Source organism: Pristis pectinata, chromosome 1 (genome assembly GCF_009764475.1).
Source record: "Pristis pectinata isolate sPriPec2 chromosome 1, sPriPec2.1.pri, whole genome shotgun sequence".
Taxonomy (NCBI): domain Eukaryota; kingdom Metazoa; phylum Chordata; class Chondrichthyes; order Rhinopristiformes; family Pristidae; genus Pristis; species Pristis pectinata.
Genome location: NC_067405.1, coordinates 139,071,958 through 139,097,758, shown reverse-complemented (window position 1 = coordinate 139,097,758; position 25,801 = coordinate 139,071,958). Strand labels below are relative to the sequence as shown.

At 40.6% G+C, this 25,801-nt stretch overlaps 1 protein-coding gene across 1 annotated transcript in view; it reads left to right on the top strand.

Moving 5' to 3' along the window:
• The window catches only part of snw1 (SNW domain containing 1), a 30,720-nt gene that overhangs the window by 3,911 nt on the left and 1,008 nt on the right, over positions 1-25,801 (top strand). Inside the window, exons 2-13 of the mRNA XM_052020244.1 lie at positions 2,767-2,920; positions 6,552-6,713; positions 7,053-7,148; positions 9,011-9,117; positions 13,197-13,301; positions 13,625-13,694; positions 15,546-15,611; positions 16,971-17,087; positions 17,216-17,357; positions 19,327-19,423; positions 24,149-24,266; positions 25,232-25,395. Of these exons, the coding sequence (XP_051876204.1) occupies positions 2,767-2,920; positions 6,552-6,713; positions 7,053-7,148; positions 9,011-9,117; positions 13,197-13,301; positions 13,625-13,694; positions 15,546-15,611; positions 16,971-17,087; positions 17,216-17,357; positions 19,327-19,423; positions 24,149-24,266; positions 25,232-25,395 (1,398 nt within the window). The remainder of the gene's footprint in view (positions 1-2,766; positions 2,921-6,551; positions 6,714-7,052; positions 7,149-9,010; positions 9,118-13,196; positions 13,302-13,624; positions 13,695-15,545; positions 15,612-16,970; positions 17,088-17,215; positions 17,358-19,326; positions 19,424-24,148; positions 24,267-25,231; positions 25,396-25,801) is intronic.

Sequence of the window (25,801 nt, the reverse complement as noted above, 5' to 3'; positions counted from 1 at the left end):
TTTTTATTAGGTCTCTTTACCTATGACTCTGTGATCGTTGGCATAGCATTTCTTGTCCAAACATCTCCCCATGAGTGAAATGCTGGGCCATTTCAGAGTTGGTCTTGTGTGTGGGTTGAGTCATTTAAAGGCCAGCCTGCAAAAGGATGGCAGATTACCTTCCCTATAGGATGCAATTGGTCTATTACTAGCATTTCCTTCCATCTAGTTAACCACTAAGCTAGCCATGGGCATCAATTCCATATCTTGACACTTTCTTACCCCCCCCCCCCCCCCAAATTTTCATATTAAAGTACACACTCATTGTATTTCAGTCACCCAGCTGTGTACTGTGCTTGAGCCTTGTGCATTAACCATAGCTCTGTGGCCCATGGTCATTGGAGGACAAATGTCCTCAGTGGAAAAGAACTGGATGTACCTACATGATTTGCGTATTTGCTGTCGTCAATGCAAAGCTACGTCACTACCTTTAAGCGTACTATATTGGACATTGTGAGACTCTTGAGCACTTCAACTAATGTTCTCTGCACAAAATCTTTCATGGTTTCTTTTTGTCGATGTGCCTGTCCTCTCAAAACCCAGCTACACCAGTTTTGAAGCTATGGTTAAGTTGCTGAAGGAATGATCTGTGATTCTCAAAGCAATGGCTTCACTCAAAATCATGCTCTGACAAACAACTGCTGGGGGATAGAATAAGAGATGTATAAAATGGGTGAAAGATTACTGCAGGTTGTGATTACAATCAGGTCAGCCAGGATCTTAATAAACAGCAAGTGGGCTCAGGGGGTTTACTGGCCTACTCCCAATCTAAATGTGTAATTTGAAATCCAATCTGAGGAAACAAAATATTGAAGAAGTATTGAGGAACCTATCAAAACTAGTTGAGCCTGAACTGACTAGCATTGATAAAGAAGACTAGAAGATAAATTAGATTAGGTAATGTAAATCAGTCTTCTGTGCCAAAACTGTCACAAGAACACAACGTAATAGAGGTTGGGATAGGCTGGTTGGCCATTCAAGCTTGCCTTGCCATTCAGTACGATCATGGCTAATCTGTCCCAGGCCTCATGCTGTTCTGTGCCAGTTCCACAAAGCCCTCAATTCCCTGATGTTTCAAAAACTTACCTACTTCCTCTTTAAATACCTCCAGTGTTCTAGCCTCCACTACCCTGGAGATTCACTACTCTAGGTAAGAAGAAATTCCTGTATACCTCAGTTTTAAATGACTACCCACCCCATCCCCTGTTATCTTGTAACTATGTCCCCTAGTTTGAGAATCTCCCACTAATGGAAACATCTAATTTTTCACACCACCTTAGAATCTTCTATGTTTCAATAAGATCATCCCTCGTTCTCCTAAATGCCAAAGATTATGTGTGTTACTTTCTTTAGCTGTTCATGATAGGACAAGCCTCCTATTACAGGAGTTAACCTAGTGAATCTCTTGGATTGCTTCCTATGCTGGTATATCTTTTCAACTAGGGCATCAAAACTGTACATAGGACTCCAGGTTTGGCCTTGCATGTATAATTACAACAATACTTTTTTTAAATTCCAACCCCTAATAATAAAAGCCAATATGCCATTTGCCTTAATAACTTGCTGCACCTGCTTGGTAACTTGTTGTGTTTCATGTGCAAGAACACTGAGATCCTCTTGTACTCATTTGCAGTCTCTCTCCATTGATAACAGTCTGCCTTTTGATGCACCTTATTGCACTGCACTATCTCTGTAGCTGTGACACTTTACTCTGTTCCGTTATTGTTTTTACCTGTACTACCTTAATGCACTCTGTACTAACTCAGTGTAACTGCACTGTGTAATGAATTGACCTGTATGATCGGTATGCAAGACAAGTTTTTCACTCTACCTTGGTACAAGTGACAATAATAAACCAATACCACACTTTCCTACACTGTTCTTTTTGCCAAGTTTTCACCCACTAACTCAACCTATCTATATCCTGTTGCAGCGTCCATACATCCTCATCTAAGAGGTCCTCCTGCCTACTTTCATGCCACCAGCAAACTTGGATGCTTTATACTCTGCCCCCCTCCTCTTGGTCAATAATGTAGAGAGGAAATAATTGAGGGCCAAGGACTTTTCCACTGGTTATGCTGTTCCAGTCTGAAAAGGATCTTTTATTATGACCCTTTCTTCCATGTGATCACTATTCTTTAATCCATGTTAATATATTTCCCCCATTACTGCGATCTCTTATGTTGTGCGTGAGCTTTTTTATATGGCACATCCCAAGTCAGATGTTTCTCAAGTGTCTGTCCTGTGGTAAAGTATGTCTGACAGGGATAGGTTACAAAATAGTTTAAGTGCTCGCCAAAGGTATGGCCAGTCTTAATACTCCAAACCTCATACAAACATCAATCTTTCAAGGGATTTCTAATACAAAAAAATCTGCTGAAAATGTGATAAATCAGGGTTCTGAATAACTTGTTCTACAGTACAGGTAGTAGGGCTGGAACTGTTCCAGGAAGACCTTGCTGAGATTTTAAACGTGGCCTTTTTATCCAAGCAGTACTGATGGCATTAGGTTTATGGCCCCTTACCAGATGTTACCTGGTCCATGGTTCAGAATGTGACCATGAAAAAGGGTGTTTTCTTGGGGGGAAAAATGATAACCAGGTCGGGCAGATCTTGCTTACCCACTATACCAGTTCCAGTCATGGTTCCACTGTGGAGAAACCAGGAGATCTTTGCCTTGCTCTTGTCTGTTGGAAAGATTAAAACTATTTTTATTTTTATTTCAAGTTTTCTTCCTGCGCCAACGCAGCTGTCTCAGGATCAGCTGGAAGCTGAAGAGAAGGCCCGTGCTCAACGAGCTAGACAGACAGCCTTAGTGGCGTCACGCAGAGAACCTCCACCATATGGGCACCGAAAGGGATGGGTTCCTCGCTCCTTGGAGGTAACATCTGCAATCTTGTCATGAACAAATTGCTTGCCTATCACAAGATTGACATATCATGCGCTTGAACTAAATATTTAGCTGGAGCAATTAGTATTGTCAATTCATGCAATATCTATTATGAATATCCATCTTTATTGACATCTGTATCTTTAGCATTATCATCTGTTGCATAAAGACTGACTGTCTCTCAATGAATTTCAGGTGCTCAGATTTTCTCTGCCACAACTCATCAGGTGCAGTGTATACAAGACATAGCATGTTTACCTTTATAGTAAATGTTTAATGGACACATCTAACATTCGCATTTTAAGGTTAGCTACTTGTATGGACTGCATTAATATTGCTGACACAACAAAGTACTAGAAATTCACTGATTGTCAGCAAAGGTGTTGAGAGACTTGAATTGTTTCTTTTTTAGTTTTGATTCTATTTGCCATTTTGTTTCTACCTTTTATCCAAAAGTATGTACAGCAGGTAGGGTGGTTAATGGGGTAAGAGCACAAAGCTAGAGGTTACTTAATACATGGAATCAACAGCGCCAATTGTATTCAGCCTGCCTTCAAATCTGCTGTTAAAGTTCTGCCCATTCACAGAACTTACCTTGACAAAGCATCCGGGCATGAACTAATTAGGATATTTTTAACAGCATTGCAGTTTGGTTGGCATTACCGGTGAGATTTAATGTTATTGATAAACTCTTTTCCAGGTCTTGTGGGAACAATCATGAGACAATGATTGGTGAACACCGTGACTCGGGGGAGGGGGGGGAGGTGGGAAGAAACTCACTGCTGTAATTTATAATTGTAGTCCCCACGCATTTGACAACACTGCCAAATATTTGCTAGTTTGCATTGTTCCATAGCAGAGATCCAGTGTTGGTTTCAACTCCTCTTTCCCATTTGCTCCCGTAGCCCTTGACTCCCTTGTAGTTCAAATATCTGTTGGTCTCCGTGTTGAATACATGCAATGATTCTGCCTCTGCAAGTCTCCAGGCTAAAGAATTCCAAAGAGTTGCAACACTCTGAGAGATGAAGTTCCCCCTCATCTTCATCAGAAATGGATGACACCTTATTCTGAAACTATACACAGCCCACTAGGGATAAATATCCTCTTAGTATCCACCCTGTCAAGCATATGTTTCAATAAGATCAACTTTCATTCTTCCAAACTCCATGAGAAAAGGCTGATTCTGCTTGACTTGTCTTCATTGGTCAACTCTTCCATTCCATAAATCAACATATTGAAACTTCTCTGCACTGCCTCCAATATTCTTCCTTGAATATGGAGATCAAAATTTCCTTGCAGTTGTATTCCATACCTCTTGCAATAAAGGCTAACATTCTGTTTATCTTCCCAATACTTGCTGTACCTGGATGCCAACTCTATGCTTTGTGCAATGAGTCCGGATCCCATTGTACTGGAATATTTTGTAATCTCACTCTGTTTAAATACTAATTTACTTTTCCATTCTTCCTTCAATTTCACATTTTCCCTACTCTGTATTCTATCTGCCAAATTCTTGTCCACTCTCAGTACAAAATAGCATCAAGAGGCTTGCTAAGTTCCCTGTTATTGGTGTCAATCATTTTTTAAAAATATTTTCTTAAACACTGAATTCAAAACTGTACATACAAAAGGCAGCATGTTGTTCCCTGTGTGGGCCCATTCAAGGTTTTTGTGCAGAGAAATATATTTTCATTTTCCAAATAAACCATACAGCCACCTGCAGCAGTCAGTACAAAAAGATCAGGAAAGTGATACATAGAGGCTGCATTAGAGGAACTATCTTAAAAAAAACTCTATTTTAAAATAGTGCCTTAAAATGTACTTAAAATGTATAACAGTTTACTGTCTTTAAGAGTTTGAGAACTTGAATGTGTTGCATAGCTAAGCAAATCTGACAAGTAATGCCTATGTATGTATTACTTAATTTCCTAAATGTGTATGCTGCTATAGTATTTTACAAAAAATAATTATTTGTTTTTTTGTTTCCTGCCCAAAACACAATCAGTAAGCAGACAATGATTGCAAAGATTCTGAATGTGGCCCAAAAGTGAAATACTGCAGTTGTTGGAAATCTGAAATAAAAACAGAAAATAATGGAAGTATTGAACAGCTAAGTGTGGAAGGAGGAACTGTTAGTGTTTCAGGTTCTGATGAAAAGTTATCACCCTATTTCTTGTCACGAACCAGCAACAAAAGAAACACACTGAGCATGATTTAGTGTTAAAAACTATTTTATTAATCACTACTTATGATAATACGTAAAATAAAAGTAAAAATGTTAGTATGTTAGAATTCAAGAATGTTAAACCTCGAACGTTAACCCCAAAACTAAACTCGTCGTGTGTGTGTGTGACAAAGTCCAAAACTTCCAGTTCCTGAATGGTTCTTAAAGTTCAGTTCCGCAAGCCATAAGGTGAAACATGAGCAAGGGCTTCTTCAACAACCACCGTTGTCTGAAGATAAGATGTAGATGTAGAAAAACATAGAGAGAGAGTACATACGAAATCCAAATGTTCCACGATGGAACCCAAACGACACTTCAGTGTTTACTCGGTAGTGACTTCCTCACCCCGAAAAGCATCCGAACCGTGGTCGTCCACACACAAATACCTGTTTCCTTCTACAGGTCAGCAACAAAGTGAACTCCACCGGATTACTTTCAACTTCCATACATGGATTTCAGTGGCAAGCACAGTTATTGTTTCTCATCCATCGATAGAGAAAACAAGCAGGCTGGTGTCTCTCTCCCTTCTCTCTCTCTCTCCTTCTTCTTCTTCTGACTTCTTCAACAACGTCATTACGTCCTTTATCTTCTATTGACGTAAGCACGCCCCACACACACATACACACACACTCTCTATCTTAAAGGGACTTTCACTGAGTCCGTAACATATGTTAGAATTCAAAAATGTTAAACCTCGAACGTTAACCCCAAAACTAAACTCTTCGTGTGTGTGTGTGTGTGTGACAAAGTCCCAAACTCCAAGTTCCGGAATGGTTCTTAAGGTTCAGTTCCGCAAGCCATAAGGTGAAACATGAGCAAGGGCTTCTTCAACAACCACCATTGTCAGAAGATAAGACGTAGATGTAGAGAACATAGGGAGAGTAAATACGAAATCCAAATGTTCCACGATGGAACCCCAAACGACACTTCAGCGTTTACTCGGTAGTGACTTCCTCACCCCGAAAAGCATCTGAATCGTGGTCGTCCACACAAATATACCTGTTTCCTTCTACAGGTCAGCAACAAAGTGAACTCCACCGGATTACTTCCAACTTCCATACATGGATTTCAGTAGCAAACACAGTTATTGTTTCTCATCCATCGGTAGAGAAAACAAGCAGGCTGGTGTCTCTCTCCCTTCTCTCTCTCTCTCTCTCTCTCTCTCTCTCCTTCTAACTTCTTCAACAACGTCATTACGTCCTTTACCTTCTATTGACGTAAGCACGCCCCACACACACATACACACACACTCTCTATCTTAAAGGGACTTTCACTGAGACCGTAACATTCTCCATAGATACTACCTGACCTACTGATGATTTCCAGTGTACTGAATGTGACTTTTGTTATGTAACTCTTGGTAGTAATGATCTGGTCTTTGTCTTTTTCTCCCTCCAGGATTTTGGCGATGGAGGTGCATTCCCAGAGGTCCACATGGCACAGTTTCCATTGGAAATGGGCCGCAAGAAAAAAGCATCCAACGCCCTGGCGGTTCAGGTGGACGCAGAGGGAAAGATCAAATTTGATGCCATTGCTAGGCAAGGACAGTCGAAGGACAAGGTATGCAAATGCCCATCTGATTCTCATCCACTGACTTGTCTTCTACTTCCAACATCAGAATGGCAGAGGAATGTGGAATGCCTTCCTCGTGCCAGCTTTTGTGAATTACTGTTCCAGGGTTCTGATTCCCATTCTGGGCAAATACCATTTGTTTAAATTGTACAATAGTTGTCAAGTTGGTGGGGATTAATAATCTAAGATTAATCTAAAAAAGATATCTTATCTAATAAAGATATCTCTTATTATTCTACCTGCAATTCTGAAGCAAATTCAGATTTGGGTTTCACATATTTAACTTTAATAATGTTTAATAATCAAAGTTTGTTTCTCCTTGTGTAGGTTATATACAGCAAGTTTACAGATCTCATTCCTAAAGAAATTATAAATGAGGATGACCCAGATCTGCAGAGGCCCGATGAAGAAAGTATAAAGGAGGTGAGTTACTGTACAGGTGTGTATGTATGGCATAGGGAGTGCTTCTGTTTTTAGAGAGATTATTTGGTAAATGAAACTTCTGAGGAGACACTGGAGATTTGGAAGGGAGAGTCGGTTAGAACATAGAACAGTGCAGCATAGGGACAGACCCTTCAGCCCACAACATCTGTGATGGCCATGATGCCAATTTAAATGGCACATCTGCCTGTGCATGGTTTATTTCTCTTAATTCCCTGCCTGTTCATGTATCTGTCTAAATGCCTCTCAAACATTGCTATCGTATCTACTTTCACCACTTTCCCTGGCAGGGATTTCTGAGAGGACACTGGTGAATTTACTGTGGTGTTCTCAAAAGTCAGTTAACGAGCAGGCTGCTTTCACATACAAGATGGTGACAGATGTGTGGGGGAAAGAAGTCTTCAAAAAGTTGAGCCACAGGCCAAACCCTTTAAATAAATCTTGGATGTTTTGGTGAGGAAATGGAAATATCTTTTCCTTGGCTAAGTCCATCAGACAGATTAATTAATTATCTTCCTCTACCTCTACATGGGGAAATTAGTGTACAAATTTTCTGCATTGTTCCTGAAAAACAATTTGCATTTGTATTACACAAAAATGAAAAACAAAGGAGTTTTGAGGAGACTTTACAGATATTCAGGTATTTCGAAAGGTTGATGTTTTTAGACAGATAAATGGTGTTGGAATGACAGAAAGAAGATTTCATAGTGTCTTACTCCCCCTGGAGAACTTCATGCCAAAGGATATGAAATTGCTAAGTAAATGGAGGTTCTTTTATTCATGTGCGTTAGCTCTGGTTCTGTTTGTGTGGTGAATTCTATATTCCTGTACAATATCTTGGAGGATTTTGTTACACAAAAGGTAACTTCTATTCATGGTCATGCTAAGTATCCACACTCCAAAATACTGTATGTTGAGTGCTTTGGGATGTTTCGGCATTATAAATCATGCATACTTTATTCACACAAAAAGGAAGATTATGTACTATAATTAAGTTGACTGTGTTGGGTTATGTTATGTACGTGTGCTATGTGAGATGTTCAAGTCTGGGTTGATTGATTCAGGGAGACAATAGAAAGAAGAAATGCAAGTTAGCCTTGCAGATTGAATGTTTTATTTGTTTTTGATTGCACCATTGGTAAATATATACATACTGTATTATTAAGGCATTAAAGTTCCAAATTCAATCTCCAATCAGAGCTGTCATGGTTCAGCTTGTTTAGCATATCATCAAATTGTTATAATTGGTTACCATATTACTGATACAAATCATTCTGAATATGTGCATTCCAGCTTGATATCCATTGATTCCTGCTGTGAAATGATGTTAGGTTGCAGGGTTTGTGATGCCCCTTGCAGTTAAATAGCCCATTGGTATTTACAGCAAGTGTTCACACATGGATATCTGATAGTGAGGTTTTGAAGGCTGACAAGTAACTGTGCACTTGGGAAAATGAAGGAAAGGAAAGGCTTTTTAACGAGGCGTGATGTTAAAACATAGAATATTCTTCAGTATTATTGCTAATCCTGTACTGCACGATATGGCATGTGCTGTCTGTGGAAACAAAACTGAAATGTTGGTAGAGTCAAAAGAAATGCTCCTTAATTGGCGATATGATTACACTCTACCACTGGGAATAAGCAACTCCATATGTTGTGTGACGTGGTGTTTCTAACACCTCAGTTTAAAGACTAACACACTTTGACAGTTGACTTTGCCTTGGGTAAGACAGCCTGCCAATCCTTGAAAATTAAGATCAGAGGTAGAAATTGTTTGGTACATTGACCATGGGCACAGAGGTAATGCATGTTAACTTGCTAAATTGACTATTGTTTCATTACAGTTGACTGAAAAGACACGTTCAGCTCTTGAGAAACAAGTCTCTCAGAAGGTTGCAGCAGCCATGCCTGTTCGAGCAGCTGAGAAATTAGCCCCTGCACAGTACATCAGGTCAGAAGAGCCCACAAGCATTATTGATATTTTGATGTCCAAATTGGATTTTCTAATGTGTGTGGTATACTAATAAGGTCCAGAATGTAGTGCTTTGGATGCATGGTTTGATTGCACAGTTCCTCCATGCAATGAACTCAACTTGGCTGTCAAGAGTAGTATAATGGAAACTTTTTTTTAGTATAATGGAAAGTTTTTAAAAGGGGTGTGTGGAAAAGCAGCAAAGCTCTCAGACTGGTGAAGGCAAACACTCTTGCTGCAAGTTCTTATAAACTTAAAGTCAACAATAATTGCATCGGCTTTAAAGTTTTGGCACAGGCCTGATAGTGAAATAGTCTTTGGTACAAACCTGCCACAGAGAAAGCTAAATATGAGATGGGATTTCGCTTTGATATGGAGCCATGGCCTGCTTCAGGAAAAGATGGAGACACAAGAGCCTGCAGATGCTAAAATCTGGAGCAACACACAATCTGCTGGAGGAACTCAGCGGGTCGAGCAGCATCTATGGGAGGAAAGAAATTGTCAATGTTTCAGGTTGAAACCCTGCTCAACCTGCTGAGTTTCTCCAGCAGATTGTGTGTTGCTCCAGGAAAAGATGGTCTTTCTTGTTGGCATAAGTTCAGTATGATTTTGTACACAACTCTGCTCTGGGAGGGGTGGAGGGTTAGCTGCCTCCCATTCTGCCAATAACTTTTAACATAATCGACATTCTGAAAATAGTAGGAATTTAGTGATAGGAACAGTTTATTCAACTATTTGAGCCATTCTCCATTGAATTGGATCACAGGTGATCTGTACCTCAATTCCAAGTTTATTGCCTACCCCTTAATATTTTTACTTAAAATATAAAACAGGAACAAACCCATCGGCCCACAATGTTGTGCCCAGCTAATGACGCTAATCCCTTCTGCGTGCACATAGTCCATATGCCTCCATTCACTGCATATCCATGTGCCTATCTAAGAGCCTCTTAAACGTCTCTATCATATCTGCTTCCACCACCACCCCTGGCAGTGCATTCTGGGCACCCACCACTCTCCGTGTAAAAACAAAAACTTGTCCTGTATATCTCCTTCTAACTTTCCTCCCTCACCTTAAATGCATGCCCTTTAGTATTAAATATTTCGACTGTGGGGGGAGAAAAGATAACAGCTGTCTATCTATGCCTATCATAATTTCATAACCTTGTATCAGGTCTCCCCTCAGCCTCTGCTGCTCCAGAGAAAACAAGCCAGGTTTGTCCAACCTGGCTTCTGCCCTCTAATTCAGGCAGCATCCTGGTAAACTTCTTCTACATCCTCTCCATAGCCTCCACATCCTTCCTATAGTGAGGCAACCAGAATTAAATGCAGTACTCCAGATGCAGTCTAACCAGAGTTTTATAAAGCTGCAACATAACTTCCTGACTCTTGAACTCAGTGCCTCAACTAATAAAGGCGAGCACGCTGTACACCTCCTTTACCACCCTATCGACTTGTGTGGCCACTTTCAGGGAGCTATGAACTTGCACTTCAAGCTCCCTCTGTACAGCAACACTGCCATTAACAGTGTACTGTAACCCTTTTACATTTGATCTCCCAAAGTGCAACACCTCACACTTGGCCAGGTTAAAGTCCATCCGCCATTTTTCCACCCATATCTTCAACTGATTTGTATTTGGCTGTATCCTTTATAACCCTCTATTCTGCTATATCCTTTGTGACCTTCTATCCACACACCACCAATCTTTGTGTCTTCTGCAAATTACTAACCCACCCATCCATGTTTTCTTTTAAGTCATTTATACACTGTATATCACATACACATACAGACCCTTGTGGAACAGCACTAGCCACAGACCTCCAGCCAGAATAAAACCCATTGACCAGTATGCTCTGTCTTCTGTGTGCAAGCCAATTCTTGAATCCAAATGGCCAAGTCAGCGTGGATCCCAAGCATCCTAATCTTCTGGATGAGCTACCATTGAAGGACCTTGTCGAATGCCTTATTAAAATCCATGCAGACAACACCCACTGCTCTCCCTTCATTGATCACCTTCATCACCTTCTCAAATCTCAATTGAAGCTTTTCAGACTGTCCACTACTTTTGAGGGGAAGAATTCCAAATTTCCATTGCCCAAGCTGTGATTTCATTTCTAAAGGCCCTTCTGTTTGCATAGTCTAGATTCATCTACCAATTTTATTGGTTTGTCTATATCTCGCCTATCAAATCCCTACATTGTTTGAAAATCCTCTATTTGATCAGTCATTTGGGATATTCTTAATGTAGTAAGATATAGTGAGGGAGTGTTAGCAAATAAAATTTAAGCCAAGTAAGAAGCTACAGAGAAACTGTTTAATCTGGTGGGAGGATATAGAACAAGGTTGTGGCATGGATGGGTCATTAACAAAGTTAGAGGGGAATTAGGCAAGTGACTAAAAGCTTGGCCAGAGAGGTAGGTTTTGAGAAAGAGAGTGATTTAAGTAAGGGAAAAGAAAAGTTAAGAGGATTGTGAGCAGACAGTATAATTAAAATAAGCAGGAGGCCTGAAATGAAGGAGTGCTAGTACTGCTGGAGGACGTTACAGCGAGTTGTAGTGGGCAGAGCAAGGGATGAATTTGAAAAAGACAATGAGATCTTAAAGTTGAGCTGTTGATTAGATCAAGATCCCTGTATCAGTCAGTGAGCTCAGAGGTGATAGGTGGCTGGGATATTGTGTGAACCACGATACCAGCAGCAGAGTTTTTTTTTAATAAGGTCTTTGTATGGGGTGGAAGCTGGGATGATAGAGACATGGGATTTGAGTTCAAGAGTAGAAATGTCTTGCTCCAGTTACATACACCTTGATAAGACTGAATCTGGAATATTATGTCCCCACCTAAGGAAAGATGTTCTTTCATTGAAGGTTTATTAACTTGATTCCCAGGATACTGGGATGAGGAAAGATTAAGCAGATTGGGCAAATACTCTTGGGTTTAGCAGAATGAGAAATTATTTCTTTGGAACACACAAAATTCCCGTAAAACTTGTGTGTGGAATAGGCTGCCGGAAACAGTGGTGGAGGCGGATACGATAGGGTCTTTCAAGAGACTGTTGGATAGGTACATGGAGCTGAATAAAGGGCTATGGGTAACCCTAGTAATTTCTAGAGTAGGGACATGTTCGGCACAGCTTTGTGGGCCGAAGGGCCTGAATTGTGCTGTAGTTTTTCTATGTTTCTAACTTGACAGTATAGATAGGGTTGATGTTTCCCCTGGCTGAGGCATCTAGAACCAGAAGCCACTATCTCAAAATAAGAGGTTGGCCATTCAGTTCAGAGATAAATTTCTTCAGCCAAGGTCAGTGAATCTTTCATGTTCTTTTTACAGCAGAGCTGCAGGGGCTAGGTAACTCACTGTAGCCTATTGATGAATATTAAGGGAATCAAGGTTTATGGATTTGATACAAGAAAATGGCACTGAAGTAACAGATCAGTCTTGATCTTGTTGAATCGAAGAGCAGGTGCGAGGGGCCAAACGACCAATTTCTGCTTCTAATTTTTCTTAGTCATTACGTGAGGAAATGAATACATGGATAAGTCTTTCATTGGCAGGCAAGTTGAAGCATTGATGGAGTAAGACAATGCTTCAGAGAAGTAGGCACCTTGATGGTCAGAAACTCGATTTTTGAGTCAAATATGAGCAAGCTGGTTCAGTTTCTGCTTGCCAGGTGGATGGATGGAATGGTAGCTGGGGAAATGGTGTTTGTTATCACAGCTGAAGGGCCAGGTTGGATTTTCCTGTTACTTAGCTTGAAGGATTTCTATCAACAAGTATTATGACAAATTAAAGGGGTAAAGAATTGGTGTTGTTGGTGTGCACATGGATTCTGCTGTCCTTGCAGTTGATGGCACCAAAAACAGCTTCCAGATCCATGGAGACTCCTGAGGTAACTGAATAGGAGCCAGGAAAGAAGTTATTGCTGACCATAACTCGTGATTCATGTGATGCTAGGACCTACTGCATTTTCTTGGAAGCAGTATAATTTTGAAGCATTGAGTACTAATATATGTAAGAATAAATGAACCATATCAACAAATTAAACTTATTCTTCAATGTAGATACACTCCTTCTCAACAAGGTGTTGCTTTCAACTCGGGAGCTAAACAGAGAGTTATCAGGATGGTGGAAATGCAAAAGGACCCCATGGAACCGCCTCGATTCAAGTAAGTGAACAGCAGTGAAATGTGCAGCCTCTTAGTGATCTGGGTCTTTTTTAGACAGTGGTTCATATTAGTATTGCTGTTTCAAAAAGAAAATGCGAGTTAAACTCATTCAGTATGCTGAGAATGTGATCAGAAATTTGGTAATTTTCTGGGGCTAAAGTATATTGCTTTCAATGTTAAATTATCTATTCTGTTTCTACTAATTACAGTAAGTTCCATTCCAGTACTGTGGATGGAGAGTGAATCAGAAATTAACATGATTCTATTGTTTCTTCATGAGGAGTTCATTCTGCCTAATCAGGTTCTGTCTCTTCTATGTTTAGGATTAATAAGAAAATTCCCCGAGGTCCCCCATCACCTCCTGCACCAGTCATGCACTCACCAAGCAGAAAGGTAGGAGCGTGATCAACTAATGCGAGATAACAGTGCTCAGCAGTATATCACTGAGACTTTTTGAGCAGATTTTTTTTAAACTTCCAGATAAAAGCTGTATTTGTAATAGAACAGCCACACAAGCTCTTTGTCTAGCTTTATTGTAATGTCTTTTTTATAAGCTGATTGACTCATAACTTCGGATGCCTCCATAGTTCCTACAGTGATGAATTAAATCCCCACACCAGAAGCGTGGCTTTGATGCCATTCAAAGTCAATTACTGCAGATGGATTAAAACTTGCTATTGTTTGGTGGCAGAGTGAAGCATGTCAGGCAACAGAGTGATGGAGAGCAGCAGTAACTATCACTGACAGCTCATCCTCTCTCGTAGATTTCAGTGGAGAAATGGAGTATGGTATAATGACTCTGCAGCAAAGTAAAATGTGGCATTGCTATTAAAAATACTTGATTTTATCAGGCAGCCTGCTGTCTAATAAAGTTCAGTGTGACATCGATCACTGAGAGAATTGCACATTCCCAGCCCTCTTCTCCTACAAAACAGCTGCAGAATATCATGCAGAACATGTATTGCCATTCTAAGGAGTTGACTGATCGTGGTGGTGAAGCCAACTGAACCCCCGATGTTTTCCTGCAGACAAGTGATTGTCATTTTAATTTTTTTTAAAGAATGTGCTTTTGTTGCCAGTCTTTCCCCTTCTCACTAAAACTGCACTCCATTGCAGTTCCACAAGTGCCTTGATTTGCTGTCCATTTGTTGTCTTGAAGGATCTGGCCAGACTACCTGGTCCGTGACTGCCATCCACAGGTACACTTGTAGTGCGGATTGCTTTACAACAGTTGACATGATAGTACTGTGCTAATACCATCAGAAGGACAAAGTGACTGGTTAGGACATGTTTTTTTACAATGAGCTGTCACTAGGACATAAAAAACGTATAATACCAATCACTTCCAATTATTTGCAGTCTCACACAGCAGAAACAACCAAGGTGGTTCACAGGATTATTATAAAATAAAGAAATCGGTACCATACCAAAATAAGGAGGTATTAGTGAAGATATCCAAAAGCTTGATCAGCGAGAAAAGTTTCCGACAGTGACTCAATAGGAGGAAAGAGAAGCAGAGAGATTTCCAGAGCTCTTAGCTTTAGAAGCTGAAATCATGGCCATCAGTGGAGGACTGGTTAAATTCCAGGATGATCACAGGGCAAGAAATGGAACAGTGAAGACCCTTTGGAGGATTATATGTCTGTAGGGAGATGCAAGAAAAGTTGAGGAAAATGGAATTCATGAAGCCTTTTAAAGGAAGATTGGATCAAATTTAAAGAAAAACAGAAGTTTAAAGGGTAGCATAAATGGGACTCTCTCTCTTTCAGAGAGCTGCAGGGGCATAGTAGGTTAAATGGCCACTTTGTGTAATGCAAAACTCTATGAACACAACACAAACCGTATCAGTTCTGCCTCATTCGTAAAATACCAAGACTTTTCTAGCTGCACTACTCCAGGGCTCGAGTTAAACCTGGATGCATCTGCCTGTTCAAATTAAAAGATCTTCTGTTACAATTCAAAGAGTAGAGACTTTTACTAATCTCCATCTGTGGGATCTTGCTTTCCAACGTTGGTTGTCACGTTTGTCTACTTAGGAGTTTCCAACTGATTACACATCAGGTCGATTTGTATGAAACGTTCTAGGGAAGTGATATCAAAGAATGTTACTGTGACTCTGCATGAATTCTGAAACTAAGAATACTGCTACAGTGGTGCATTTGTTTTAAACTCGGCCATGCTGAGAGGTGTCTTGTTTGAGTCTTAGATTCTTCTAATAGAACATTGGTATCTTTTTTGTTTCAGATGACTGTGAAAGAACAGCAAGAGTGGAAAATTCCTCCATGCATATCAAATTGGAAGAACGCCAAGGTAAAGAGACTTGGAATCTGCAAAATAGAATGATTTTTTTAAATTTGGTGTAGCTATCCAGTTTAATTATAGTCAAATCGTCATATTACCAGTACCAAGAATCATGCTGGTCTAAAGAATACATCATTAGTAACAATGCATACAGTGATTCATATTTTTTTTCTTATGATGGCCGTGTCATGGCATGAGAGTAGAGTAGCCAACGTGGGAAGGGTGGGGGGTGAGGGGGGGAAACAATCACTTAAAATGTGCCAGTAAGGCAGCATTTACATGTAATGGAAGTTGAAGATTACACTTAGAGCATCTCTGTCGCAACTGACCTCCAGTTTGCAGTAGATTTCTTCGTTCTTGGGTTGGGATGATACACACTGAACTGGTGGTAAATATCTGGCCTCAGCATGCTGAAAGTCAAAATCTGATGATTTTATTTTATTGAGTGGTGGGACAATCTTATGGGATTGTGGTATGAAAGAATGTTGCAAGCTATTAGAGAGCCCAAGGTTCTCCATCTGCATCAAAAGAGAACAGGAGAGTGTGGCACTTGGTGGAGGTCACAACCTCTTCTCAATTTCCCTCCTTGACTCTCATCTGAATTGATCCATATCTGGTTATGTCCCTGATCGTTGTCTCGAGTTTAGCCTGACCTCAGCAAACCATGCAAGCATGTGCACAAGGCATGTGATCAGTGCATAGTTGGATAGGATGTCTCAAATGGCAGGATGTGAAGTTCCAGCTCTGGCAGTGGAAATCTGAACCTTGGCATATCTTCTTACATGAGGAAATTCATTGGAAGTGGGAGTGATCTGTTAGAATCTCAGTGTAAATTGAATTCATTTCTTAACTGAATATGGCCCTGGGGAGAATGTTCTTGTCATTACATTCAAACAGCACTATATCAGTGTTCCTGAATCTGCTGAAACCTCATCTTCAGGCTCATATAAAGAAAGATGAGGTTTGCAATAAGTATTTTTGCCGTAATTTTTTCTAACATGTGTGCAGTATGTCTTCATTATTTTTCATGGCTGCTCGCTCCAGAGTAAAAAGTTCATATTTGTACTAAAGTCGATTCCCTAATTGATAGTAATTTGTTGAAGTCAATGGCCAAGGAGGTGCAGACAAAGCTACAAAAGCCTTAGTTATTGAAAGATTTTGATTTTGACCTGATTAACAGAATCAGCAAAAGAGGTATGAAGAGTTGAATCAACTGTTTCTATATGTACAAAGTTAAAAGTTGAATTGGACTCATTATATGCATTTTGTTTTATTAGTTTAAAGCTTTGCATTGCCCATGATTTTGATTGGGCGCTCAGATGTCCTATCTTGCTGCTCTTTATCATGTGATTATGTTCTGTGTTCCAGGGTTATACCATTCCATTGGATAAGCGCTTGGCTGCCGATGGGCGGGGACTTCAAACAGTTCACATTAATGAGAACTTTGCCAAACTTGCAGAGGCTCTTTACATTGCGGACAGAAAGGTATCTTTATGAACTTCTGAAAAGTTGCAAAATGCAGCCCAGTTTCCGAATTCCTCCATTTGCTTTTGCTCATCTTTAACTTCGATGAGGCAGTCCTACTCCCTAACTAACCCCTGCTGTGTCCTTAGGCCCGTGAAGCTGTGGAGATGCGAGCACAGGTTGAAAGGAAAATGGCTCAAAAAGAGAAAGAGAAGAAAGAAGAGAAGCTTCGAGAATTGGCTCAGATTGCAAGGGAAAGAAGAGCTGGTATCAAGACTCACATAGAGAAAGGTAGGAGGGTATTGCAAGGACATCACGTGCAGAGTAAAACTCCAACAATCCGCAATCCAACCATTTGGAAATCCTGATGGTTTGACATCTGGCTCACTGGGTAATGGTTCCCTTCCCATTGCCAAGGCCCCAGTTCCCAATGTTCCCTTCCCGCTCCCATCACTGCCTCTCAAATTCAGCACTTCATACATTTGAATTGTTTTCAAATATAGTGACCAGTGTTGAATTCCTTTTAACTTACTGGCTGAACACATTGTTAAACATCTTGAGAGGAGTACCTCCATGTAACAGACTTTGTGTTTCATAAAAATGATTCGTTACCACATTTTCACTATTGATGAATTTCAATATTTTCAGAAGTATAAATGAGCCTGTGATTTGTTTTGGAAACATTTGGGTTTTCGGGTAGTTCAATGCAGAACATTTGTTTCTAATTCCATCCTTAGAGAGAAGTTGGACAAACTGCTCCTTGGCTGTTACTAAAACTGTAAATAGAATGTGAGGAAATGGGACTGAATTTTATTATCACTTTTTTTTTGCCCCTCTCCCCAAAAGTACCTGACTTCTGGCTGTGGCCTATACTGCAGCTGCTGAAATCAAGTGGTGTGGAGGTGACTGACACTGCAATGCTATAGTGACATTGCACAACACATATGCTGCCTTTACCACCCTATCTACTTGTGTTGCCATTTCCAGGGAGCTATGGACTTGCGTCCCAAGATCCCACTGTACGTCATTGTTCCTAAGGGTCCTGCCGTGTACTGTACAGTTTCCTCTTGTATTTGACCTCCCAAAGCACAACACTTCACTTGTCCAAATTAAACTCCATCTGCTCTTCTCTGCCCATCTTTCCAACTGATCTGTATCCTGCTGAATCCTTTGACAACCTTCCTCACTGTCCACAACTCCACCAATTTCTGTGTCACCTGCAAACTTACTAATCAGCTCACCTACATTTTCATCCAAATCATATATACCCAACACTGGCCACTAATCACAGACCTCCAGTCAGAGTAACTTCCCTCCACTACCCCTCTGTTTTCAATGGCCAAGTTAATTTTGAATCCAATCTACTAAGACTCCATGGATCCTGTGTGCCTTAATCTTCTGAATCAGCCTACCTTCAGGGACCTTGTCGAATGCTTTGCTAAAGTTCACGAGGACAACATCCACCAGTTTACCGTCAATCATCTTCTTCACCTCCTCAACAAAACTTAATCAGGCTTATAAGATGTGACCTCCCCTGCACAAAGCCATGCTGACTATCCCTAATAAGTCTAATGCTTTTCCAGATGTGAGTAAATCCTAAGAATCATGTCCAGGTAATTTCCCTACCACTGATGTAAGGCTCATCGGCGTATAATTTGGTGGTTTATCTCTATTGCCCTTCTTAAACACAGGAACAACATTGGCGATTTTCCAGTCCCATGGTACCTTGTCTGTGGTTAAAGAGGATACAAAGATCTCTGTCAAGGTGCCAGCGATCTCCTCTCTCAACTTGGGATAGATCCCACTAGTCCCTTGGGACTTATCCACCTTGGTGTTCTTCAGGAGCCCCAACACCACCCTCCTTGATATTGACATGCCTTTAGAATATCAGTATATCCCTCCCTGATTTCCATGTACTTCTCCTTGGTGAATACTCATTTGGTACCTCACCCACTTCCTTTGGTTTCAAGCAATAGCATAATTTTGTTCATTAATTCAAAAAAACTTGCTGTACATTTCCTTAGGGAAGTAACAGGAGGACTGCATGGTGCAACAAATGCAGGCCATTTTCATTATTTTATTTTCAACTTAAGGAACTTCTTCAAACACTAATTAGTACCTCCAGTATGATGGAGTAACTGTCTGAAGTAATGCTGTTTAGTTTAAAAAGTCTGATCTTCAGTAATTGTAGACAGCGCATTAATAAGAATCTTTGTATGGTTTATAATTATTGTATAATGGGCTGTTCTTTCTCCCCCAGAGGAAAATGAAACAAAAGAACGGGATGAAATTAGGCATGAAAGACGGAGAGACCGACAACATGAACGTAATCTTGCCCGTGCGGCTCCAGATAAGAGGTATGTCACAGCGTGATGAACCTGTGAGAAAAGTCACATTGGTGAGTGGCTTAGTACCCTGATGTGTAGAGTAACATGAGAAAATCCTCATTTCAATATCCTTTTGGCTTATGGCCTAGAATTTGTCACTTTTGTTGGAAAAAAAAACTTAGAATTGCTTTTCATGGTGATGACACAAATGGTAAAGTTATTGGACTAGTAATCCAAAGGACTAATAAAAACATCACCATGGCAGCTGTGGAATTTAAATTTAGTTAATAATATGTAATTATTATTGATGACCATAAATCTACTGGACTGTCATTAAAAACCCTTCTGCTTTACTCATGTCCTTTAGGATAGGAAATCGGCCATACTTATCTGATCTGGCCTCACTGTGACTCTATGTGGTTGACTCTTAAATGCCCTCTGAACTGGCCTAGCAAATCACTCGGTTGTACCATTACCACAGGCAGAAGCAGAATAAAACCAGACACACCACCTGGCGTCAATGTTGGTATCAACTTCAGGTGCAGCAAAGTTGCTCGCAGCCAGCTGACCTTGCTAAGACATCCTCACAAACATTTGGGGACTGGAGTCTAAATTGGGTGAGCTGTCCACAGACCGATCATGCAATAGTTGCAATCATGGAATCATATCCTAAGGCAAAATGCCATGCTCTGCCATCACAATCCCTTGGTACATCCTATCCAACCAGCAGGGCAGCAGTGGTATCCAGGCAGGAGGAAGTAGCCCTGGTGGTCCTCAGTATCCACCAAGTTCCATGGCATCAGGTCAAATATGGTCAAGGAAACCCAATTATTACCTACTGTCCTTCCTAAGCTGATGAATCGGTGATCTGAATGGTCCACACTGAACAACACGTGGAAGGAACAGTGGAAGTACCAGGGGCACCAAATGTACTCTGACTTCAGTGTCCATCACCAAAGGTGGCTCAGCAATACCATTGCTGGTCAAGTTGGCCAAGTCCCAAAGGATGCATCTGCCAGAGTCAGTCTGTGGTAGGTAGTGAGTGAATCCATTTAAGGTATAAACCTACTTGACCTTGTTTTTGCCAGCCTACCTGTGGCAAATATACCTGTCCATAATAGCATTTGGTAGAGGTAATCACCACACAGTCCTTGTGGAGACAAAGTCTCGTCTTCATACTGAAAGTAGTTTTCATCATGTAACACACACAAAATGCTGGAGGAACTCAGCAGGTCAGGCAGCACCTATGGAGGGAAACAAACAGTCGACGATTTGGGTCAAGACCCTTCATCAGGACTGGGAAACTTGTGTGTGTTTGCTCCAGATTCCAGCATGTGCAGAACCTCTTGTGTCTTCATCGTGTTGTGTGGCATCACAGTCACAAAGATATGGCAGCTCAAAACGGAGCATTCACGAGGCATTTTGGACCATCAGCAGCAGTAGAAATGTACACCAGCAAAATCTGTAATTTTGTTGCTTAATGTTTCCCTCCATCTTACCATACCATCAAGCCAGGAGATCAATACTGTCTGAGGAGTGCAGTAGGACAAGTCTTATCTAAAAATGTGGTGCTAAACAGCAGTCCTCAACATTGAAGCCACAAGTCAGGACTAAATAATATGATATACATTAACAGTCTGGAAGAGGGGACAGTGTGTAGCGTATCTAAGTTTGCTGATGACATTAAATTGAGTGGAAAAGCAAATTGTGCAGAGGATGTAAAGAGTGCAGAGAGATATAGATAGGTTAACTGAGTGGGCAAGGGTCTGACAGATGGAGTACAATGTTGGTAAATGTGAGGTTAGCCACTTTGGAAGAAAAAATAGATCAGATTATTTAAATGGTGAAAGATTGCAGCATGCTGTTGTGCAGAGGGACTTGGGAGTGCTTGTGCATGAATCATAAAATGTTGGTTTGAAGATGCAACAGGCAAATGGAATGTTGGCCTTCGTTGCTGGAGGGATTGAATTTAAGAGCAGGGAGGTTATGCTGCAACTGCTCAGGGTACTGGTGAGGCCGGACCTGGAGTACTGCGTGCAGTTCTGGTCTCCTTACTTGAGGAAAGATATACTGGTTTTGGAGGTGGTGCAGAGGAGGATCACCTGGTTGATTCCGGAGATGAGGGGGTTAGCCCATGAGGAGAGATTGAGTCACCTGGGACTATACTTGCTGGAATTCAGAAGAATGAGAGGGGATCTTATAGAAACATATAAAATTATGAAAGGGATAGATAAGATAGAGGCAGGAAAGTTGTTTCCACAGGTAGATGAGACTAGAACTAGGGGACATAGCCTCAAAATTCGGGGGAATAGATTTAGGACAGAGGTGAGAAGGAACTGCTTTTCCCAGAGAGTAGGGAGTCTGTGAAATTCTCTGCCCAGGGAAGCAGTGGAGGCTACCTCATTAAATATATTTAAGACACCGTTAGATAGATTTTCACATAGTGGGGGAATTAATGGTTATGGGGAAAAGGCAGGTAGGTGGATCTGAGTCCACGGCCAGATCAACCATGATCTTATTGAATGGCGGAGTAGGCTTGACAGGCCAGATGGCCTACTCCTGCTCCTATTTCTTATGTTCTTATGTAAATAGCATACAATAGAAAGAGCTAAATGATCTTGCAACTGATGGATCAGATTAATGCTGTGCAGTCCTGGCACATCTGGTCATTATTGGTGGTGGAAAATTAAACAACTAACAGGAATAGGAAGCTCCAAAAAAATGTTTACCCCAATCTTCAGTGAGTGCTAATGACAAGACTGAAGAAGTCACTACCATGTTTAGCCAGAAGATTCAAATGGAGTCAAAGAGAGAAAAAGCACAGAAACAGGCTCTCCGGCCCACTGAGTCAGTGTTGATGATCAACCACCCATTTACACTAATCCTACATTAATCCCATTTTTTGTTCTTATCAACTCCACCCAGCTTCTATCACTCAGCTACACACTAGGGCACAATTTATAGTGGCCAATTAACCTACCAATCTGTACTTTGGGATGTGGGAGAAAACTGCAGCACCCAGAGGAAGTCCACGTGGTCACAAGGAGAATGTGCAAACTCCACACAGACAGCAATCAAGATCAGGACTGCACCCAGGTCGCAGTGAGGGAACAACTCTTTTAGCTGTGCCACTGCCGCCCAAAGTAAATGGTCAGTCTTGGCTTCCTCCCAGGGCCTGCCATAATGGAAGCCAGTCTTTGGCTAATTTGATTCATTCCACATTATATCAAGAAGCAGCAGAGAACACTGGATACAGCAAAAGCCATGGAACCAGACAAATCCTTGTTTTATAGTAGAAGAAACTTACTCTCAGGAACTAACTCCAGCTAAGCTGTTACAATACAGTTACAACACTGGCATCTACCTGAAATAGTTTGTGCTTGTTGAAGGTTGATCAGTCCACTAGGGCCTAATCATCTCCACCTTCATCAATAGCCTTCTTCCATTATTAGGTCAGAAGTGGATTTGTTCAATTCTGTTCAGAATAGAATTGTTCTTCTACTAAGCAGTCTGTGTCCCAAACCATAGAAAAATTAAAGTATTTGATGTTGGTATTTGAGAAACTATATACTAATTCCATTTACAACCTTGGTATGTTCTAACATGTTCTACAGACCATGAAGTAAGTCACTGTTGAAATGCAGAAAATGTAATGTCCAGGTGCACAGAGTAGGCACCCACAATAGCACTGTGATCAGCTAATCTAGTTTAGCAATTTTGATTAAAGGGTGAATATTTCCCAGTGTGTACTGTTGCAAGTGTGACCCTACTGATGAAATGTTACAAGATCTCATGACACTTTGTTTGTAATGCAGAACTAATGTGCACCAAGCAGTGAGGCTTAAGGTGAGTCACTGCCACAAGATATCCAGCCTTAATAAAACTTGCTAGAACAGTTTATCACATCACTATATGTGGGAACTTGCTTTGAAGTGGTACCCATCTGAAAGGACTGGTGGGGGTTCAGTTCATCATTTCACCTTCAGGATGGCACTTGCAACAGTGCAGCACTCTGAATAGGCCTGGAGTGCCAGCCAAGATTTTCGTGCTCATCTCCAGAGTAGGACCTGAACCCACAACCTTCTGGTTCAGAAGTGATGCTGAGACACAGTTGCCAGCACAAAGAGAAATAATGGCCAGTAAACTAGAGCCTTGAAATACAGATGTGAAATGTTTTACATGTTAAGAGGCATGTAACCTCTATTCAGATGAAACATTAAATAAGATTCCCTCAATACTGCACTGACGTATCAGCATGGATTTTGTGCCAGTCTGGATAAGCGTTGAACAAATAACCCTCTGAGGGGGAGTGCTGTCTCTAAACTACGTCATCAGTAAAATCTGGTAGAGGACAAACATGTTTATCTTTTAAGCTAAGTGATGTAATGTTACATTTTAATTATCAGTATTTTTCAGAAATTCTTGTTAAATCTGGAATACCACAATCAGGGGGAATTAGATAGGCATGTGAGAGTGAGCAACTTGCAAGGCTGAGGGGAAATCGGGAATGGGACTTCCAGTACCAACAGCTGGCAGACTTGATGGGTGAAACGGCTGCCTCCTATTCTGTAACAATTCTATACCTTTCATATCTTCAGTACATTCCAAAGTTCTTTACAGCTAATGGAGTAATTTTGAAGTGTGAACGATAATTGATGTTTAAATAGACTCTGCCCTACAACATGAGTTTCTGCACAAGTTTCATGGTGCCAGGTGAATTCATGGTATAAGTAATTATACTTGCTTGAATCCCAGGTCCAAACTGCAGAAGGATCAGGAACGAGATATCAGCGAACTGATTGCATTGGGTGTACCAAATCAACGTGTATCCACTGAACTACAGTATGACCAAAGACTCTTCAACCAGAACAAGGTAAAATAAGGTGATCATTATAAAGGAATTGCATAACTTGATTTATCCAATAGTCTGCCTCATTCCTAAAACAAAATATGGTTGTCCAGAAAATTAGCTGTCACTTGTATTTGCAAGTTTCACTCTCCACTTATTGACCCCCATCATTTGCCATGTGTGCAAGCTAGGTTTTCCAGCTAGCAAATGACGAGAACAGTTCAACAAATCTGCTGAAAAGGCATTTTCTCCTGATTTTTGCAACAGGGAAAGCAAAAACCAAATAATGTTATCACTCACCATATGGGGACGAAAAATAAATCACACTTGATGCAATGTGGCAAGACATTAATGATCTTAATTTGCCACCTCAGAATACTCCTAACCCTACTACCATTGCATTGCAGTAATTTTGGAAGGAAATTCTCAATTTTAGTCTTATACCTTTCCTGTTTCAAGGTGAATTGTGAAATAGATGAACTTAAAATGCACCTTTTTTTTAAACACAATCTTTAGTGCCTCATTGTCAGGAATTATACTGAAAGACTACCATTTATCTTGTACATCTTCAAAACCTAAGCAAAGAGCTGTCTTTAACCCCAGAAAGAGGATATCATGTATTTATAATTCCAGATAAATTAAGAAAGCAGTGGTTTCTCGTTTGAAAAATACTGACCAAAATATTGCAGAAGCCTCACATCATAGATAGTAAAGATACAGCTTTTAATGGTATAAATTGTCTGTTTTCAGTTAGTGGGATAAATGACCTGTTCATAAGCCTAGCAATTTTGATTTTCTGGGCTGCAGTATGTAGGACTGGATCTCAAAATTAAGTTGCTTAAAGCAGTTCCTATCTGAATCTGGTGGAAAGACAAAATGAGTGGACCCAAAGAGCATTCTTTGAATTTAAAAGAAACTAGGAACAATTGGGTTTTCTGGTTAAACCATCGGAAAATAGTAGCGATGCAGCTTATGTTTATGTTTTGCAGGGCATGGACAGTGGCTTCGCGGGAGGAGAGGATGAACTTTACAATGTTTATGACCAGCCTTGGAGATCTGGCAAAGACATGGCACAAAATGTATACAGACCTACCAAGAATGCTGATAAAGACACTTATGGTGATGATTTGGACACATTTATGAAAAATAACCGGTGAGTAACCTAGCTTTTTTCCCCCCTGCTTTAGCTCATTTCTTTTTAACCTGTGGACTTGTCTATTTTCAATACTCCCTCATTCTACTCAGTAAATTTAAAATCATCCAAAACTAAGTGGATAGTGTATCTTCTTCAAGTCTTTGACCAAGAACTAAAGGAACACAAATATTACATTCAACTTTTAATCTCCACCTTTTGCAGCTGTGGCTTCAGCTGTGTAGGTATTAAGCCCTGGAATTCTCCCTAAACCTCTCCCCAAGGTGCTCCTGTAAAATTTATCAAAATAAAAACAAATCCTCAACAGGTCAAGTACTGCCCATGGAAAGAGAGAGTATCTTTTTTGGGAGGATTGTTGCCACTGCTCTGGTGCAGTGCCTTGAATGTAATTTGTTGTTTTGGAAAC